Here is a 20,934-nt window from a genome sequence, read left to right on the forward strand (position 1 = left end):
TATAAAATGATGCAATGCAAACATGTAGAATATTTCCATTTGATGGAATGCAGCTGTACAATTGTATTGTGTTTTTTTTTAAATAATTGAATACAAAAATATATGTGTTTTGTGAATTCAACGGCATTAGGATTCTTGTAAATTAAAACTGAATTTGTATCAAACTGTCAACGCTTTGCTCCTCAGAGAGAAACTCTTTGTGCCTCATACAGAGCCCTGTTTTTCGTACGTACCTGGGTTACTGAGTTAGCTGATTATTTTGAGGATAAATTGACGCATGTCAGGCTTTTCATTTTTTTTTACGCAAGTTTAGAAAAATCACCATTGCGACACATCCAAATCCCTTAACCTGATCCAGAGCAGGGCCCTATTGTTTGTACGTGGTTCAGCAAAGTAAAAGAGACGTTCTTTCGCTGATCTTATTTGCCATTGTAGGAAGAGAACATCTTGATTTTGGCGTTTGACTTTTCTCCCTTCTTAAGAGGAGCGTGCACGCACAGTTATCCTGAGGACTGACGTCTGGTTAGAATTAACAAGACCGTTTGTGAGCGGGTTAACCTTTGAAAAACCAAGTAAGCCTGATGTCAATCATCTCAGTAATTTAAGATGGAAAATAGGACATTTGATTGACTTTGTTGAACCACGTACAAAAAATAGCGCCCAGGTCTTACGTACCATTATAGAAGCTTTGAAATACCTCAATAACAAACATATAATTTACATATTTTCATGTTTTTTTTAGCTAAATTTTACCACTTTGCTGGTATAATATGTTGCATTTGTTGGTTGCAGTTTGTAAACACACAGAAGCTTTGCCCCTTGGACAGAAGCTGTCTGTGCCTCATGCAGTTCTTACTTATTATAAGAAGCTTTGAAATACCTAAATAACACCCGAGCGCTGTGGAGCCCCCAATTGGTTGCTGGAATTCTGTCATTGTGGTAAACAAAGAACCACAGCTGTGTAAAAGAGAACTGAGTACCTTCATGTTTGCGGTCCCTCAACAGCCAGTGAAGATGGCGCTGTGTTGAATACTATTGATTATATGACCCAGATCAGTTTATGTCGTAAGACTGAAGGCACCACTTTGTAAATGTTAGGGTGCCATTGGAATAGTGTTTGACTGATGTGTTTAGTGGGAAAACAACTGCAAATTGTAGGTCTCCTAGAATTTGGATCAGACTGTACAAACAAAAGCCAAAAAAAGACTTCAGTGATGAATTATTAAATCATCACAAAATCAAAAAGGTCCCTCATTTTCAGCTTGTGTCAAATTCAACCAGCAGATAAATTCAATCCAACATGTACAATCCTGCAAATATCCTCCCACACATACACACCAGAGGTTTGGAATGGTGTCAGATTTACGTTAGATAGATACACAGAATCAAAAATACTTTGACTTTAATATTGACAACTGATGACTACTTGGACTTGACTTTATACATGACACAGAATCTTGACCAGGAAACATCCAGCACGTTTATACTCTGGCCGTGTCTACTACGGCGCACTTGCGCACTTCGAACACTGACATTCAGTGATTAGTGCGCCAAACTGACAAAACCAGCAGAATTCAGTGCACTGAAAGTACCCGGATGGCGCACTGCAAACAGTCAGAAAATGTAGTGTAAAACGATGTACACTACTCGCACTGAACGGGCGCCATCTTGGCTACGTAGAGGAAGAGGAGGAGCCATTTCGCCAGCTTTTTATTAATTTATTTATATCCTCCTGCCGCGATTGTGGAGGTGTCACAGTTTCCACATGGGTTGGAGAAAGGGGAACACAAGGGACAAAACTAGGGTAAGAAGTGCGTTAATTTTGTCAGTTTTAGTTTCGCGGGTACGGCGAGCAGATTTGCGGACGTCACTTCCGGCTTAATTTTCGCGGGTGCCGCGAACAGATTTGCGTCCGTTAACGTAAGTGTTCCATTTGATACAGCGCTTATCAGCGACACAGTGCACTACATATGTTAGTGCTGTGTTATAGTGCACTGTATCGCAGTATACTTCGTAAAGTGTTCGGTAGTAGACACGGCCTCTGTTTCTCCTTGCTGCAAACCAAAATTCTCCTAAACTGTAGGGGGCAGTGTGGCAAAAGCTCATGTCTAAAGTTTGATTTCTTTTGCTACCCGAAAAAAAGTATAATGCAGGGCCGTGGCATTCAATTTCATTTCAACAAGGTCCATTTAGAAAAGATTTCCTCATGCAAAGGTCTGGAACAGGACAAAATGTCTAACTTGTGTGATGGTTCAGTCCTGTGTGTATTGAAATAGCCTAGCAGTAGCATTTCGGTCTGTAGGTAGTCAACAATTGACTGTCATTTTATATTACTATATGTTGAATAATATCTCAACAATATTTACCATCAGTTTTCAAATTAAATTTGATTCAATAAAAATAATAAAAATTCTAAAATTAAATATATGTTCTTTTGTTTCAAGTAAAATACGGGATGCATTTAGGATTAAATTACAGAAAGTTTTTGAAAAATGTACATTTTAAAATAAAGTATGTCATTTTTAGAAAAACTATGAACTGATTTGTCCTGCAGCTTTAAATGCAGGTCATTCATGCGTGACCACAAGAAGTCACGATATTATATTATTCTCAACTAATAATTAATAAGATACATTTGTGTGTCGTCTTTGGGTATTAAAACCCCTGGTTTCTGCTCTATTCCCTCTCCGTTAGCATCCTTACTGCACAGTGAATTCATTTCATTTTGGCTGTGAGTGAGCGTGTTTCCTCTAAAGAGTTGTGCTTTGTCTTGCGGTGGCGCTTCATATTAATGCTTTTATTATTTGTCCCGGCCTCTGAACATATGAGACAAAGTGGCTAAAACTGCTCATAGATAGAATAAAGATATAAGAGTCAATCCATTCATGGTGAAAGGTTTGGTCTTGCTGTCCACATTTCTGTTTTTTGGGGGAACGCCATGTAAAATAACTTCTCTGGTGTATTATTCTCCTTCTATACTGCTCTCTCTATCTCTCTATGCGCATAAATCTCACTCAAGTCAGGAAGCTAATCGGAACACACACATATGTGATTGGCCAAGTAGCATTTGGTCGACTAGCATCACGAGATGTGATTTACAACGCATCAGGATAGTGAAGCTGCCTATTGGTGCCCTTGGTACAATGTGTTGCATTTGTAGGTTGCTGCATTAAAATTTGGCCAGATAAACACAACCCCATCGCCATACAACCCTGCGAAGGTGCAGCGTTGCCGGATTTTCAATAAATGCAGCCAAAGGACACATTTCATCCTGCCTGCTGTGCTCGTATGTGTGCCAATCTGACTCTCCACAGAGCAGAGAAGACATGAACTGCACACCCTGCACATTGTTAGTGGCTGGAGCTCACATCCTCAAGTGGGGCCTCAGGTGCTTTGCCAATGGCCCGAACACAGCAACATACACATGAAAGACAAAATACAGGCAGAGGGCAGGGCCCCTTTAGATACCAGCACACACCTCTCAGGGGCACTGATGATTGAGAGGGATTCTTTTTGTATGAGTTCATACATTGTTTTTTGAGGTAAATTCATTTATATTATACCTTTCAACTCCTACTTTGAATGTATAGTGATAGCTAACATGTGTCTTTTTCTCATCCTTCCCTATCTGAAGGTGCAGCTCTGACTGAGATGGCCATGTTACTGCGTCACCACAGGACGGTCATATTGGCTGTGGCCTTCTGTTTCCTGCCTTGCATCACTTCCTCCCTCAACCTGGAGGATCCCAATGTCTGCAGCCACTGGGAGAGGTCAGTCACAATGCTGCATATCACATTTAACCTCCAGGTGTGATACACGTTGGTGCTTCACATCCGTCCTACACCCTCTACAGACAGCAGCGTATGAGTTACAGGGATGCCTTGGTACATTTTTTAAATAAATACCCTTTTTTGTATTGTATCTCGGGCTGGGCAAAGTTGAAAAAAATGAACTGATTAATTGCATGATTTTTCTGCAATTAATCACATTATTATGCGCCGAATTCAATAATGAAGTAAAAACTAGTGTATTGCAGCTTTTATTTTGAAGTAATGTTACCAGAACAATATGACAGCACTCTGGCGCAACAACAAGTTAACATACATGCTAATATAGTTTATAAATATTTTTTATTTTTTTCTGAACAGGTACTGTTCAGTAGTAAGGGTCCCTGTGAGGGACAAACCACTCCTTTGGTCCATGTTCAGTTTGTTTCTTACCTTAAAGATGTTAAAGACCAGCCATTGATTCACTTTATACAAAAGCAATAAGTGCTTTTCATGTTTTCCGTTCAGTTTTTCTTTCTCAGTGAGAAAAGTCCAGTCTGTGTTGTCTTGAACAAGTGCACTGACATCTGGTTGAATGAGGTGGAGATGTGAAGAACAGCTGACAGGTATCAGCGGCGGCTGTGCGCATGCGCGATTAATGTTCAATCTGGACACGGAGCTACAGCGCGTGCCCGCCTGTAGACTGAGCGCTGAGGCGAGCGACTCGCTCACGAGGTGCTCGTTTAGGACAGAAACGACAGAACAATATGTGCTTTCACGTCTGGCTGAAGTCGGCAAGTCCGGTGAGACTACGGAAGCGCGAGGGCGGACCAAAATTAATCGCCTTTAAGTTAACGCATGATCAAATAATTAACGCCGTTAATCGATTGAAAAGGTAACGCGATATTAACGCGTTAACTTGCCCAACCCGTATTGTATCACATCACTATTAACACAAATCTTTGATCAATGTAATTTATAATTGGTATACAAATTATTTGTCTTGTATGTAGGCTGCAGCACAACAAATTAGGAAATAACAACAATAAACACAATGCAAAAAGATCAATTTAACTACATAGTCCATTAGTAGTACTCGAAATATCCTGGAAAAATCACCAAATCAAACAAATCTGCATATTGTGCAGTCTGGTGTTGTATTACGCAGAACCACATATAGCTGGAAGGCGGAACAGAATATTAATAATCTCGTTTGCAAGCTTTTTAAAGTATTGTTCAAGTTTTAAAAAAAGTGTTGAGTAGGTTAATTAAATAAAGCTTTTGGCTGATTTTTGAATTAAAATAAAGCTTGTAAATCCGCTCAGTGAGATGTAAAAGAAGAAAGTGGTGGGCAGATTTCCCAGCTATATTGCCTTTCCCTGAGTAATGTGAGGAAACAGCTGCACATACAGCCAGAGCCTTCTTCTGTGTCTGGAGACTGACGGCACTGAAGACACGACAGTGACGAGACACACAGGCTGATGACAATGAAGCTTCATAAGAGCGTCTCACTTCCACTAAGGGCTTCTTAGGAAGTTTTGGGTAAATTGTGACACATAGTAAACTCAATATCCTGTGCCTTTTTCAAAACATCAGTCATTTGAGAATTCCTATTGTTTAAGAACTTAACCATATCATATAATAATACAGTAATATCATAATCAAAGAAATCCAATGCAGCTTTAAAGGTTCTTTGCTGGTGTTATTAGATAACCATGTTACAAAAGTCTTGAGTAAAAAAAAGATTGAAATGATTTATTGCAATGAGCTTTAATAAATGTATAAAATACACACTTAACATCAAACTAAACTAGTCTTCAACCTACAGTTCAGGTGTCAGAGATGCTTAATTTCATTTAAATGGTTTGCTTGGATTTGAGCAGAAGCTTGACGGATCTCTACCGGAGAAGAAAACAAAGTCAGAGGAAAAGGATTCGGGAGTATTTATTGCCGTCAGGCTTGATTTGCTTTGACCGGCCTTGTAACAGTAGTTTTGAACTAAAGATTTTTTTAAATATAATATGGTGGTGACGGATCGAATTTGCAGTATTCTTTGATCTTTTTTGGCAAGAATGTTTGCTTTTTGAACTTGTTTGTCAGAGATGTTTTACTTAGGGCTGAAACCATTAATTGACACACAGAAAATGTATCTGTGACCTTGTTTATAATCGATAGTTTAAGTCATTTTTCATGCACAAATGTCAAACATTATCTGATTTCATTTCACCAATGTGAGGTTTTGCTACTGTTCTCTTTTCTTAATCTGTAAACTAGGTGCCTTTGGGTCAGAAATCATTAGATAGAAATATTTTCACAGCATCTGATTGTGAAAAGGCAGAGTTCTACTGATACTGAATGGATTTGTCTCTTAAATTATTTATAATGTACTTAATCAAGATACCTGACAGTTAGTCTACAGTATGCCTTTCATCCAATGTAAGGATTTACTGCCTTGTGTTTCATATCATTTAAACCAAATATAATGCTTATTTTTGGCCAAGCTAAATAGTCTATGTGAAGCCAATTTAATAATAAATGACAAAAGTATAACTAACAATAAAAACCCAGATGGATATTGAAAATAATCCTGATTATTTTAACCATGCTTAAATGAATAAAATTCCTATATGTTATGCCCAATGCCTAAGAAGCTTAATCCCTCCAAGTGAACATTTACCTCAAAGCTTGATACGAGAGACATAAGTCTGTAAACTTGTGATGCCCTTTAGTACAAAGTCTGGAGCTGCTCCACAGACAATGAATGAGACACTGATTTTGTGATTCATTTTTTTTAATACCCAGAATACTGCTGTAGTGTGCTCAATTATGAAACACAAAATGTATCATATATTATCAGAACATTTCCGTGGGGCCGCTCAGTATCATCTGGAACATCGTCCCCAATTCATTGTCAATAGAGCACTTCATACTTAATGATCACACTCGTTTTAGCACTCCGGCTTTTAGACGTCGAAGACAGTTTTTCATATTTTTGGAGATCATATTAGAATTATCATGTATGAATTTGGAATGTTGGTGTAGTGTCCCTTTAACTGCAGCCATAAGTGATACAGTATGTGAAATGTGCTCCAAAGAGCCTGTGGAAACACCAATGATGTCACGAGGCAGTCATAAGGTAGCTTTAGTCAACGTCCCAACTGTAAGGCATTATAATAGTGGTACACAGAGCATGGGGGGTGGGGGGTCCTTTACACACACGCACACACACACACACACACACACACACACACACACACACACACACACACACACACACACACGCACACACACACACACGCACACACATACATACACTCTCTCTCTCTCTCTCTCTCTCTCTCTCTCTCTCTCTCTCTCTCTCTTTCTCTCTCTCTCTCTCTCGTTCTCTCTCTCTCTCTGATTCTGCTCCTTTTGTCTGATATCTCTCTTGTTTCTCTTCCTGTGTTTTCAGTTACTCGGTGACAGTGCAGGAGTCATACGCCCATCCCTTTGATCAAATTTATTACACCAGCTGCACCGACATCCTCAACTGGTTTAAGTGCACCAGACACAGGTGAGAACTCCATCGCTGAGGCCGGATACAGACCAGAATGTGTGTGTGAGTGGGGAGAGAGTTGTGGTTAATTAAAAGACCATCCGATTGTTTTTACATGCGTTAACCTCTGCTACTTGGACTTGTCTACCGTCCAATCAAAGCTCTTTACTCCTCATGCCAACATTCTCCCATCTACACACTCGTTCATGTACTGACACATAAAAGTGTCGCCTGCTCGTCGTGTAAACTAATACTCATTCCCGCTCACACACCGGTGGCACAGCTCCACCAGCTCTACCTCCTGAGCCACGGCGACCCATGGGCAGAATACTTCACCCACCTGTCAATCATATGTTAGCGTGGCATGGTGATGCTGTTGCAGTATGCACCAGCAACTCCGTGGACCACGCAATTAGAGCAGTCTGTTCGTGTCAACTTAGAAAACCGCAAACACTTCCAGCTGCAGTGATTGTAGTTGAACAGCACGGTTGCTTTCTTACAGCACATCCCTCTATCTATGATCCTTCTTATCCATTGCTGCTGAGATCATCATTATATTCGTAAAGACTGGATGTGTGGCTGAGCTGTTGTATTGGATTGCATTAAGTGGCTGTGAATAAAAGACAAATACAAAAACAAACACAACATTTATACATGTTTTTACTCCTCAAACTTGAAAAAAGTCCTGGTGAACCTTTTGGGTCAATGGAACAACCCGAGAACAAGCTGCTGTGATTGTGTTGAGACTGTCAGCTGATGGCACTGTGTCAGCTGCTTCTACCAAACTGAGGTGAAATGAGCTGTGATGAACCACTAGATGGATTAGGGTGATACACAGTGCCCAGTTCAAAAGTTAATGAGCTACTATTGATTATTATCTCCACCAGAAGGATCATGTGACTCGGGGGTTGTGTTCATTCAATCACACAACACAGCATGGTTGTTGCAGTCGCACCTGGAAGAGGTCTGCGCTCTGACGAGTTCACTTTCTAGTTACATAATATAATAAAGTAAAGCCTTCCCTTAAGTATGCACGATTATGATTTAGCACAGATGGGTTTTGGCCTCAAAGGGTCTTCATCAGGACAGAGTTGAAAGATTCCATCCAATATAAAGACAGTCCAGGCTCCCTCTTACACTCCACATTTTAGAAGCTTTTCCTTTTTCCGAGTGTGCAATTCTGTTTGTGACCGAACTACCCGTCTGTGTGTAGGGTGAGCTATCGGACAGCCTATCGCAGGGGAGAGAAGACCATGTACCGGAGAAAGTCCCAGTGCTGCCCAGGCTTCTTGGAGAATGGAGAGATCTGTGCTCGTGAGTATCTTCATCATCATCATTATCTGGAATCACTCAAAGTCGGACATGATTGTCTCAGGTGGCTGTAGAGGCTTTGAGCCCAAAGATCTGCTGCAATAGGAGCATTGGGAGTGGTTGGCATTCAATGCAACACAATTTATTTGCCAGAGCCCAAACAATGGCTTGCCATCTGCACAAATATGATGTCCTCTGTCCCGCGATTTCACAAAAAAATAAAAATGAGGTGCCATTTTAGTGGTGGGTCTCTTCTTTCTTCGTAGCCTTTTTTCTCCTGCAGCATGGTAGAGATCATTTTCTTGCTGTGCTAAGCCTTCATAGACCATCCTGCTCAATGGGTTTCTCTTGAGAGTCGTCATTGTAAGCAGCATCTTCTCAAGCGATGTTGTCTTTGAACTGTTTTTTCTGTCCCCTGTGGGTGCGTTACCCTCCCTCAGCTTGTTGCAGAGCATTGGTTTCGGTATAGGCTGTATTTGGCATGCGTATGTCTGCTGTCGGTGGTCCAGCAGGGACGGCAAAACTACTTCGAGATAGATGAGGAGGTTGGTCTGGATGTTCAGATTCTCAAACTTTATTTCTCAGCTTTTCTCATCAATGACAGCTCTTGTGGAAAGAAGACTGCTGAGGTCGGCAAAGTGATCCACTTTCTCCAAGATGTGGTTGTCCACGAAAAAAGGAGCTGACTTGGGAGGGTTGCTCAGCTGCTGGTTGGTGTAAAATCTGAGTTTTCTTGATGCTAAGACTACATCTGGGGTGCTGGCAAGCTCTGGTGAAGGCATTCATGACACTCTAGAAGTCCTTGTCTGATTAAGCAACAAGTTTGTCCTTGTGTAAGAGAGGCGAGATCTTGAGACACTTGCAATGGGGTCCGATCTCGGAGAGGGCTCACCAGACGGCATCCCATTTCACAGGGCCAAAAGCCGCTGTAAGGTTGATGAATGCCATGCACCGCAGTAAATGTTGTTCCAGACATTTCTCATGCAGCTGATGGGCTGTCCATATCATGTCTGTGGTTCCTTTGGCAAAACAAAAGGCAAAACCTGAGATAAATGAGTCAAGTAATATAAGACATGACCAATAAGGAAAACTGTATGGTTTGAGTTTGAACATGATATGACTTATATGAACATATGTGATTCATATGCTATGGCTCTAACAGTTAGCACACTGCAGGAGACGTTGCCTCTGCAGGCTAAGAAAACTGGGAAACATGGTTTGAACGACTGTCTGCCATAAGTCAGAAAAACAGAACTTTTGTCATCTACATGTGTTGTCACCACAATGACTTCACTTTCCATTGGGTTTACCGTGCACCCTCCCCCCAGCCTCCTGTTAGTAGCCAACAGTCAGTAACAGGTGTGCACCACAGCGGCCATTGGCAAAAACAACAACTGTTGTTCAGCAGCGACAGTAAAATAAATCATTATGCGAACACACAGCCTGCTGTTGTGATGGTTGAAGTGATTGGTGATAAAAGATGTGCGCTTCAGTGGAAGTGGAGACCACAGTTTGATTCATGTGGGCTGTGAAAATGTGTGCCCCGGGAGTTTAGAAGGGAACTTATTTTAGAGTGAAAAGCCTCTCTTGTATCATCAAACATCACATGCTGCTCTGAGAGTCTCACTGAGGATTTGCCAGATAGCTTGGCATTTACAGATGAGTGTCAGATAGGAAAGGAAGTCAAATTGTTTGTCGGGTTGAATGAGTTTGTACATTTTCTTTGGCTGGAGTCTGCGAGCCTGCTACACATTAAAATGAAAAAATATAATGTGAACGAAATAGAGACGTTTTAGTAATGAAGGATGAACGGGTTTAGCAACACAATGCTGTAAAAGTCTGCTGATGGCACAGGGTTCTTCTTCTTCTTCTTCTTCTTCTTCTTCTTTGTTAACTAGCTGGTGAACATAGTCATTTCCATTGTCAACATTAGTTGTCCTGGTCTCACTCCCGGGGTGTCAAACAACGAGTGGGGACGATTCCTCTGCGTCTCGATATGCAGCCACAATGCACTCTGTCTGTAACACGGCATCTGTATGAGGCTCAACAGGCTTTTAAATAACTAAAATGAAAACCCATAAGCATCATTATTACAATCTCATAGGAATGGTGTGAGAACATCCACGAGGGAGGTATTGTGCATGAGTCAAATAAACACAGGACTTGTACTCAGGGGACAGATGTTCATGTCCTGTGTGAAAGCAAAAGTTGATGTTTTTTTTCGGACAACATTAACGCCACATAACCGTACATTATTAGTTTAGAACACATCACAAACATTTTTGAATCAAGGGATGAAGGACTTTTTTTTTTATAGAATGAAAAACAACATATACACTAACTGTCTACAGAATATGCAGTAATGCAGTAATGCTATCACAGTTACAGTCACAGTGTTTATGGAAAAACAAGTACACATGAATACAATAATTAACTATTGAAATCCTTAAATAATTAAAATCATTAGTCTTTACAATGATTGGTGCATTATTGGTACAATACTTACCCAATAGTAGTGATGTTGGCCTGGATGAGTTGTGTCCCTTGTGATGGCCTTTGACATCTCTATACACTTATCATATATCACATCAAAGTCGGGTTGTTGAATCAACACCCTTTCTAATTTAAACTTGGACATCATTTGAGGTGAACTGTTTGGATTAGTGTCTTCTTGCAACAGAAACCTAAACTTGCATGTGGGGACATAACAGCTGGTTGAAAATCAGTTCATATCAAACTTCCCTTTTGTAAACAATCTGGGTACTTTCCAGTTAAAATTGCTTAGCGCTGAAGCTAATGATTAATTATACATTGAGGGACACGCTTCAAAACAAAGTGGTCCAATCTTATTTTAGATGAAGTCGAGTGGAGTCTTCAGTTACGGTCTCAGCTATGCAATCTTAAGACATCTGAACTCTAAAGCCTGTACAGGGAAGTTCTACAAATGTAAACTGTGATGATTGTACCTATACATGACTAAATCTTGAAGCTGATATAAATAGAAAAGTCTTTGTGAATGTCCTGATGTATGTTCCTGTCTCCTCTATGTCAGCTCATTGTGCGGCAAGCTGTGTCCACGGCCGCTGCATGGCCCCCAACACCTGCCAGTGTGAGCCCGGCTGGGGGGGCTCCAACTGCTCCAGTGGTAAGTCCTCCAGCTGCTGCTGTCTGTGAGCAGCCATGTCTTTGTGTGTGACTGGTTTTCTGTGAAAGCACTCTGAACTCACAAGAGGAAAAACAGACTGTGGTGTCGTCTTACTGACTGCTGCACTGTATCGCACCAACAGTCTTATATATAAGCTTATATATGAGCAGTTGAAGTCACGCAAGGCTGGAAAAACTAACTTAAAACACGATGCCAGATTTCTGTAGTTTTTATCCCTGGTCCCTGAGCATGGCTCCGAACCCTCTGACCACCATTACACCACTATTTCTATACGTTAACAAAATACCAACATTTTTAAAGGCAGATTGTTATGAATCATCTTCCTTCACTGTGGATTAGCCGAGCTCCACAGGCACTCGATTGAGGCTGTGATCATTTTTCAGTTCAATTCGGCTGCACATTAGCTAAATAACAGTTCTGCCTTTCATTGAGGCGTCCACATGATCCATGATGCCTGTACAGTCTCTGTCGCTGTCACCCATCTGCTGCCATGTTTCACGTTTGGCCAGCTCCTTTAAAGCTCCTTTATTTCTGTAGCAGAATTGCATTATGGGTATGAAAGTATTTCAGAACTAGTATTTCATGAGCAGTTTGTCACAGCGACATGTTTAGCAGCTCAGTCAGTCTGTCAAATGAGGTAAACGAAGATGGAACAATGGTCAGCTCTTCTCTCTATGAATGGCCTGAGTGTTTGTGGAAACACTGTTATATTTATTGGATCCACTCAACCTCATTCAGCCATCTTTAACACTTGGGCTAAGTTTGTTAGGCCCAAATCCCCTGGGGACACTGCAATTCCAATAACTAGAGTCTTACAAGTGGCTTGCCTCCAGGAATTTAGCTTGCGAAGAAATTGCTCTCGTAAAATTGTGCCTGTTTATAGTGACACAAATGACGAAAATGACTTCTAACCGCCTAAAATAAAGTCGCTTGTAAACCTCAGCCTAAACAAATAGCCTGTAGTTACAAGGGACTTTAGTCATTTTGTCATTTATTACGTTCTTCATTCAATCATGATGGGATGCATTTTATGTCAACTCTCTTGACTCCAAGATCTGATCTGATCACATTGGGGTCCGATCAGCCATCACGCTGAGGTGTCCTGGCTCGCAATGAGTTCAGGTCTCAGTACGGGCACAATCTGAGTCCGTGCACAAAGTATAATTTATATGCCATTATTCATGTTGTATGATAAACAACGTCAGTTTAAGGGTATTCCCTAATTGGTCTACCTGTGTTAATGCACATGTATTCTGCTATGTGTGAGTTCCTTGTTTGATAGCCGGTGCTGCCTGAACGTGGTTCACGCTTTGTCTGTTACTGCCGCTTTGAATGAACACTTTCAACTTCCTTTGGCTTAATTTCCATTTCTTAAGTTGGGTATTAGAACAAGCTGAAGGTTTAGTGTGCAGAATCTCACAGCACATGTTGATTCAAAGCGGCAGTGAACCAGCTATCTAACAAGGAACTCACACGTAGCAGAATACATTTGCATTAAAAGTAGTTCAATCAGGAGAGACTTGTTCTGAATTCAACAATACATTTATTACGTTGGTATAACAATGAATAGTGCAAAGTCTTTGGTGATTGGACTTTATCCTGAATATGTGTTCAACAGTTTGACACCGTGAGTGTTGGAGAATTTGCTTGAGCTGGAGCTTGACTCGAGGGCCACGCCCCCTCTGTATTTATCCCCTTCTTTCCTGTCTAGAGTATAAATATATACGCTCACTTCTGCTTCCTCAAATGAGAGTCCAAGTGACATGTATACTATTAGATTGGCCAATTATTTTACTGTATTTCATGACCTTTGCTTCTCAAACTACATATGCTCTAATGTTTGTTTGGATTTGTAGCACAACTTACATGCAGCAGTTTGGAGTCCCCCCGCTTATCCCAGACTGCAATCAATGTTTGCTTTTTATTAACTATAACCACAATCTTTCCCTTACTTGAAGTGTTCTGTAGTTTCTATGAACAAATATATAAGTCAAGTACATGTTTTGATACAGCCCAATATCACATGTTTACTTCAAGAGGCTTTACAATCTGTACAGTAACACAACACCCTCTGTCCTTTAAAGTAATGAGACAGAATTTAAAAAATGTGGCATTGGAATCGTCCAAGATATACAATTGCTTCTTTCAATGGTGGCTAAATCTCACGAGTTCTTGTGACTCATATAGTTATAGAATATAGCTGAAGTTTAATTTTCCAGGATTCCAGGATTGTGTTCCTATGTTGAGAAATCTTCAGAGGGGAAATATTCCTTTTGGAACAGCAGCTCTTGCCATGGTACTCTTTGAGATGTAAAGGTGTGCAACATGGAGATGCAGCATTCATACGTCACACGGAGCCACAGTGGGAACGTTTTCTGGGTCACGAGAGGAGACGCGAGTAGGCAGAGGTTTGTGTAATGAAAAGCATTGAGTTGGAACGATGTGGGCGTCTGCCATGGAGGACATTTTGGGTCCAGTGTTGTTGGAGTGTGACTCGTACTAGTGGCTGAAATCCACATACAGCCTCTGCTTGTCTTGGTCCAGACCTTTGTATCCGCCCAGTCCATGAGAGCATGTAACGCATGGACCATGCTGTCTAAAATCAGACGGAGCCTCTGCCACTGCTTTGATGTTGAACATTTGCTTTTCTTCATGGAAGCATAATACTGAACTCTGGAGAATTCCTATCAGCCATTTCCTCAGCAGAGAAGATATTCCCACGCTGATCAAGTTATCACTGGAAACTTGCAGACAGTGTCCATTTGGTGTGCGTGGGAGGTTATTTTTGCTTTTGCTTATGAGCCTGTGAATGTGTGTCCATGCAGGCCTCTACACCGATATGCACGAGGAGCCCACAGGGTGTGGCCCCGCTGGCTTCAGTTTCAGCCTGTAATAAAGGGGGCTTATTGTTGTGTCTGGGTCCCGGGGTTCCCCTGGGCCCCGCTAGGCCCGGACTGTCTGTCTGCCTCTCACTCACTCACTGTAAAAAAAAAAAAAGTCTGTTGTTCATATGGACTTTATGAAAATATGACTTGAGAAATGTGATGCTTAAAAGGGGCGGGTTTGGAACCATGAGGTCATGGCTGCTGCATTCCATCTTTGTGTTCTTGTTGTTGTTGTCCTTGGTAGTGTTTCAACCACCAGTGGATGAGTTTCCATATTGTCCTTAAGCTTTGAACCTTGTGTCCCTTTTGACCTAATTAACTCTGGGTTAACTCTGGGTTAACTGGGTTATTCATAAGTATTTTGTCCACATGGAGTTTCCCAAAACAATGTTCGCCAAATTTTACAGCTCTACAGATGAAGTAAATTGAAGCAACAATTTCTTCCAACAGTGTCATCTGCCTTAATCCAGATACTCTCGCTGAGCCTCCGGTGTGTGAATGGTAATTAATCCTGATGGGCAGGCGGCACCTTGCATGGTAGCTCGTCCCTTCAGTGTGTGAATGGGTGAATGATGACATGTAGCGTTTAAGAGCTTTGAGTGGTCGTAAGACTAGAAAAGAGAGATACAAGCACAGTCCATTTACAAACAGACAATTTTCTTAGTCTACATCAAAACAGAACGGATCATCCCATATGTTAACTAATACATGCTTCCTGGTTTTTTTCTTCTTCTTAATCTTAATCTCTTCTTTCCCAGTAACCACTGGTATCTTACTCTGGGACAATAAATCCGCCCATGAGTCCACAGATCAATCAGACCGTCTCTGTCACTATCACGGTGTGAGAAGCTGCTGATCCTCCTGCTGGCTGAAGTGTTGCTCGGGTCCTGTGGGGGATGATCTCAGTCAGTCATTGGCACTGAACTTCTAAATATTCACTATTATGAATGTTTCCAATTGTTCGCTTCTTGAGGTGGAAACATATCCATATGTACAGTCACGGGGCATTGCTTTGATCCATGTTTTACTTGTAATGTTGCATTAAGAGGAAAGCTGTCTGGGTGTTTCTTTGAAAAGCAGCAAATGTACTTTTATTGGGTCAATCTCTTTTTTTCAGCCTCTCTTTATTCACAATCCCCTCCAGTAACATGTTTTAATTTCCTCAAGAGCCACCAAAGACTTGGATGCATTGGCTGTGTTTTACAGGTCAGCGGGCCCCAACAATATGTCTGAGGATCAATTTGGGGGCGAAGAACGGGAAATGGGGGGAGTCTGTGTTTAAGGAGAAGCAGGAATAATACGAGGAGAAAATTGTGTGGTAGGAAGTGACCTGGGGCGCTGGAGCTTGTGATTTAGTCACATGATAACAACACAAGCCGCTCAGGAGGCTTCAAGTTCAGCTGGGAGAATATAGCGAACAAGAAAACAACACGGACCCTATAGCGTATAGCGTCTGTGTTTAAGATTCTCTGTTTTCTGTGTTTTACCCACAGTCCTTCACTTTGGCACGTCTTGTGACCTGATATCGGTCGTCACATCATAGTTTTTATGTGACTTTATTCAACACGAGTCCATCAAAGTTTCACAAATCTTCTCCAATATATGTGCTTTATTCGCTGAAAGTGGTCAGCTTGATGACATTGTCAGGGTTATTTCCAGGGTTAAACAATGCTCCTGCAGAGCCACAGGAGGCATTTGTCATGTCTGACCATGACAAACAAACTGATCCTGATATGTAAACTGGTTCTCCTTTGAGGATACACATCTCCATCTTACTATAATGAGGACATCTTGCTGTTTGAGTGCCTTTGGGAACTATAACACAATCATGGAGAGGATCATAAAGAAGGACATTTACAGTAATAGCCATTTCCTCATGGAGACTCATGAGATAGTTTATGATCATAATAAAAATCCGGAGGACGACACATTTGGCTTCAGCTGAAAACTGTAGGAACGCTACAGATGTTTTTCCTTCCTGTGAATCCACCGTATCAGTGTGAAAGACGTGTTTGCTTCCCATGAGTGCACCGTGCCATGTAGACTGGGTAATCACCAAATAGAGGGAAAAACATCCCGGCCCCAATCCCTCCCCAGTGAGGACAGCCAGCGCCAAGCCAAGTCTGAACAACTGGCAGCTCGAGTTACCGCTCCGGCCTTTCTCTCTTCTTCACTGGCCCTTTTTTTGCCCCTGAGAACTCCCTCGGTGTGATGAAGCTTCTTTTTTTCTCCTTCATTTTTATGACTTGTTGTGTCTGCATGGATATGAAAAAAAGAATGGTGTATGCAGAAGGTTCCCTGTCTTTGTAGTCATCATTCGTTGCAGTGAATAATGACACAGCCTTGTGACCAAACCCTGGCACAGTGCAGTCCTTTTTGTCCGCTCATCTTGAATAGGCCAATGACAGAACCAGTCTGTTCTTCGGCAAGCAGATGAGGAGCCCCGAGCTCCTGGAGTTTGGCCCTTCTTCAATCTGGGTCAGGTTTCACAAAGGTACCGGGATGGCAGATTTGAATGCAGGAAGGCTTTTACGTGTGCATCTTATTATCTCTAATCTCCTCCTCCTCTTTGTCCCCTAAACCTCCCCCTCGGTCCTCGCCACTGTTTGTCACACAGGGCCTGACCGCCGGAGGAAAAGGAAGTACTGTATGCTTCTTTTAATCAGGTCACAGTGAAGCTGGCTAATGTCGAAGGAATGAAAGGAGCCTGTTAATCACTTGAACTACTTCGGGATTGTGGAATGGTTGGAGATGGTTGTGTTACTGGGCACATGAAACCAGGCTGTTAGCGGAGTGGAGGGACAGACCTTGAGCTCAAAAGAAATGCATTATTTAAGCAAAAATATATTTTTATATATGGCACTGTTTGTATGACTAACTGAGGACTCTGATAATAATGTAGGTAAGAAACATCTATAATTATGAAGATGAACTTAAAGCTAGCATAGGCTACTTATCTTAAAAGCATGTTCAGTGATAGTTGGTGAGAGTCTTTGCATTCCAACAGTGATCAATACATCTCATTTGGTTTTGGATGGAGGCCTGAAACAAGGGGTGAGGATCTTTTCGGTTCAGTACTTTCGAAATCTAGTTTGGCAGGCCCAAAGCAAAGCATTAGCTGCCAGGCAACGGCAAAAAAAAGAAAGAAAACCCTAAGCTTTGGACGTCAGATACACACAGGTGTGTGTCTCTTTTGTGTACGCGGGAGAGCAGTTGAGTGGCCAAAGTGGAAATGTTATTTTTGAAAGGCTTACCACCAACAAATAGAAGCGGAATAATTAATTTGATACCATTCCTTTATGATGGAAATGATTTAATTTTGTTCAATGTATTGTGACTTTTCCATTGAAGACTTTATTAGATGTTCAACTAAAAGCGGTCTGAGCCTCCTCAAAAAGACATCTGAAAGTTCTGAATGAAGATATGGACAAGTTATTCATAATTATAATGTAAATGCCAACATTGCAAAGCTTTTTAGCCTCTTGGTTACCCTGCATACTCCACTATTATTTCCCTCGTTTCTCATCAGCATCAGTCAACTCTTTTGATGCAGTGAGTTCCAAGCAGACAAAGTTAGAGATGGCGGTTGAGATAGAGAAACGTTTAGCAGCTTAAGACTTTTTTTGGACTTCAGCATTCATCAGGTGGCACCATTAGTAGAACAATAGAGACATGTGTTATTTTTATTTCATGAAAAGAAGTTTGTGTTATTATAAAATAAAGGACTATAAATGAGAATGTGATATGAAAATGTGTGCTTTTCTGAAATCCGACACTCAGACTTTTGTTTCTTGTTTATTTAAAGGACCAGAGCCACTGCAGGTCATTTTGACGACACAAAACATGCACGACTGAGCTTAAGGAAATGATTGAAACAAATATTTACTGAATATATATTGTATGACTGTTATAAAATCCCCCTCTTTAAAAGTGAAATGGATTTAGTCGTGGTCTTTGTATGTCTTTCCTCTTTGGTAGAAGTCCGATCATGTGATTCAGAAAACTGTTTCACTTAACGTTGTGTGTAACCCTGCTGCTGTTGCTCAGGAAACGGTACTGAATCTGTTCTCTTCACACATCCAGAAAGAAAGTCACATCTGTCCATAAAACACACTTCACTGCCATCACTTCCTTTTCCCCCAGCCGCTATTCCTGACTGTTCTAGTGGAGAGCGGTGAACACACAATCAGCTGCAGAGGTCAGCCGGCAGGATGCCACACAACATGTGTTTAGCAGACACTGTTCTTTCAGGGATGAAGCCCCGGAAAGATGAAGCCAGCTGTTGAGTCTGGATTGAGATGAAGTTAAAGACAAAAGGTTTTGCCGTGAGGGTTGACAATTGATTCTCGGCAACCCGTTGACATGTTGGTGAGAAATGATATTTCTCAGATTATCTGTTGTGCACCAGCAAAATGGACAATGTCGCCGCAGCACACATGAGAAGTGCGTTAAAGAGTGAACTGTGTTCTTGACCTGGGAAGACCTTGAAATAAAAGTCAAGGATAAAAAAAGGATAAAAGGATATAAAACTCAACATCAACTGGCTTTTTCTGGTGCTTTCAAACCTTTCACTGTCTTCATCAGCGGATGAAGTTTGCTCAGACGTTTGTTGGTCAACCGAAATTAAAAATAACCCTTTGAATTGGTTTTTCCTATTCTTGATTTGTTAACACAGACGTCACTAAAATAAGTCAGATGGATCAGAAACATGAGCAGTCAGACAAAGGTTGTAAACAACACCGCAGTAACAAGAAAACAACCCACTATAGTACTGACTGTAGTTCAGTCAACTCCAACATGTTGACATGTGTGTCCGTGTACAGTAGCGTCTCGCTTATACTTCCATAGAGACACGTACACGCACTGCTGCAGACAGCACGGACACGCAGTCATTCTGTTTATTGGTGCATTTTACAACTTTTGGGACCAAAGGATTTAAATACATTTTAAATTGTCTCTTTTGAAAATTTTTAAAGTGTTTTTATTAGGGCTGGGCAAAGTTTAAAAAAATTTACTGATTTATCGCATGATTTTTCTGCGATTAATCGCATTATTATGCGCCAATTTCAATAATGAAGTAAAAACTAGTGTATTGTAGGCTTTTATTTTGAAGTAATGTTATCAGAGCAATATAACAGGCACTCTGGAGCAACAGCAACTTAACATACATTCATATATAGTTTATAAATATTTTTTCTGAACAGGTACTGTTCAGTAGTATGGGTCCCTGTGAGGGACAAACCACTCCTTCTTTTGTCCATGTTCAGTCTGTTGCTTACCTTAAAGATGTTAAAGACCAGCAATTGATTCACTTTATACAAAAGCAATAAGTGCTTTTCATGTTTTCCGTTCAGTTTTTCTTCCTCAGTGAGAAAAGTCCAGTCTGTGTTGTCTTGAACAAGTGCACTGACATCTGGTTGAATGAGGTGGAGATGTGAAGGACAGCTGACAGCTATCAGCGGCGGCTTTGCTCATGCACGATTCATGTTCAATCCGGGGACGCTGAGTCTGCAGCGCGAGCCTGCCGTAGACTGAACACCTGTGAAGCTGTGACTCAGCGACTTGCGGCAGCTGAGAACAGAAACTACTGAACAATACGTGCTTTTACGTCAGGCTGAAATTGGCAAATTTGTTCCGGTGACACTACGGAAGCGTTCGGTGCACCTAAATTAATCGGCTTCAAAGTAAGAGCCACCCCATGACTGATGTCTGAGTTTATTGAGTTTGTGCATTGATGGGTGCCTTGAAATACGTCAATCAGATACTATGGTGAGTGGAATGTTATCATAACTAATACAGATGTTGGCCAAAGCCGGTTCACAAAAAGTAGAATGACCCTTTAGTGGCTAATGACCTGTTAAACCGCGAGCTGACAACTGCGCCACAGTAAAATACACTGTGTACGTTACAAAGTCCTTATCTAAACCTTCAATTTCTGTCTTTCTCACTTTTCCCTGAACTTAATATAGACGTCTATGACGCAGAGTCCCATAATGAAAGGTCTGGCAGTCACTGTAAACCCTCCTGACTCTCTCCTATTTAGCCCCCAGTCATCGCCAGGCCCTGAGTGGGCAGTGGCGAGATGTGACGTGACAAGATGAAAGACGTCTAGAACTAAACAACACATTCTCAGATTTAGCAGTTTACTGTGGTTACACATGATGAAGGCTCCATTTGCGAGCGGTGATGGGAAGGCCAGACACATGGCAGAGCTTGCTCATGTTTAGAAGGTGTGGTCTGATTAAGGCTGAAATCCAACAGCTGAAGGTT

General features: G+C 41.4%; 1 protein-coding gene across 1 annotated transcript in view; it reads left to right on the forward strand.

Moving 5' to 3' along the window:
• The first annotated feature begins 1,684 nt into the window (after positions 1 to 1,684).
• Positions 1,685 to 20,934, forward strand: part of megf10 (multiple EGF-like-domains 10) — a 45,101-nt gene continuing 25,851 nt past the window's right edge. The window contains exons 1-5 of the mRNA XM_068574870.1: positions 1,685 to 1,804; positions 3,635 to 3,770; positions 7,219 to 7,320; positions 8,516 to 8,616; positions 11,666 to 11,758. Coding sequence (XP_068430971.1) covers positions 3,652 to 3,770; positions 7,219 to 7,320; positions 8,516 to 8,616; positions 11,666 to 11,758 — 415 coding nt within the window. The 5' untranslated portion in view covers positions 1,685 to 1,804; positions 3,635 to 3,651. The remainder of the gene's footprint in view (positions 1,805 to 3,634; positions 3,771 to 7,218; positions 7,321 to 8,515; positions 8,617 to 11,665; positions 11,759 to 20,934) is intronic.

The sequence above is a fragment of the Clinocottus analis genome, unplaced genomic scaffold (assembly GCF_023055335.1).
Source record: "Clinocottus analis isolate CAN_PGR_092001 unplaced genomic scaffold, fCliAna1.0.p SCAF_13, whole genome shotgun sequence".
NCBI classification, from domain to species: Eukaryota; Metazoa; Chordata; class Actinopteri; order Perciformes; family Cottidae; genus Clinocottus; species Clinocottus analis.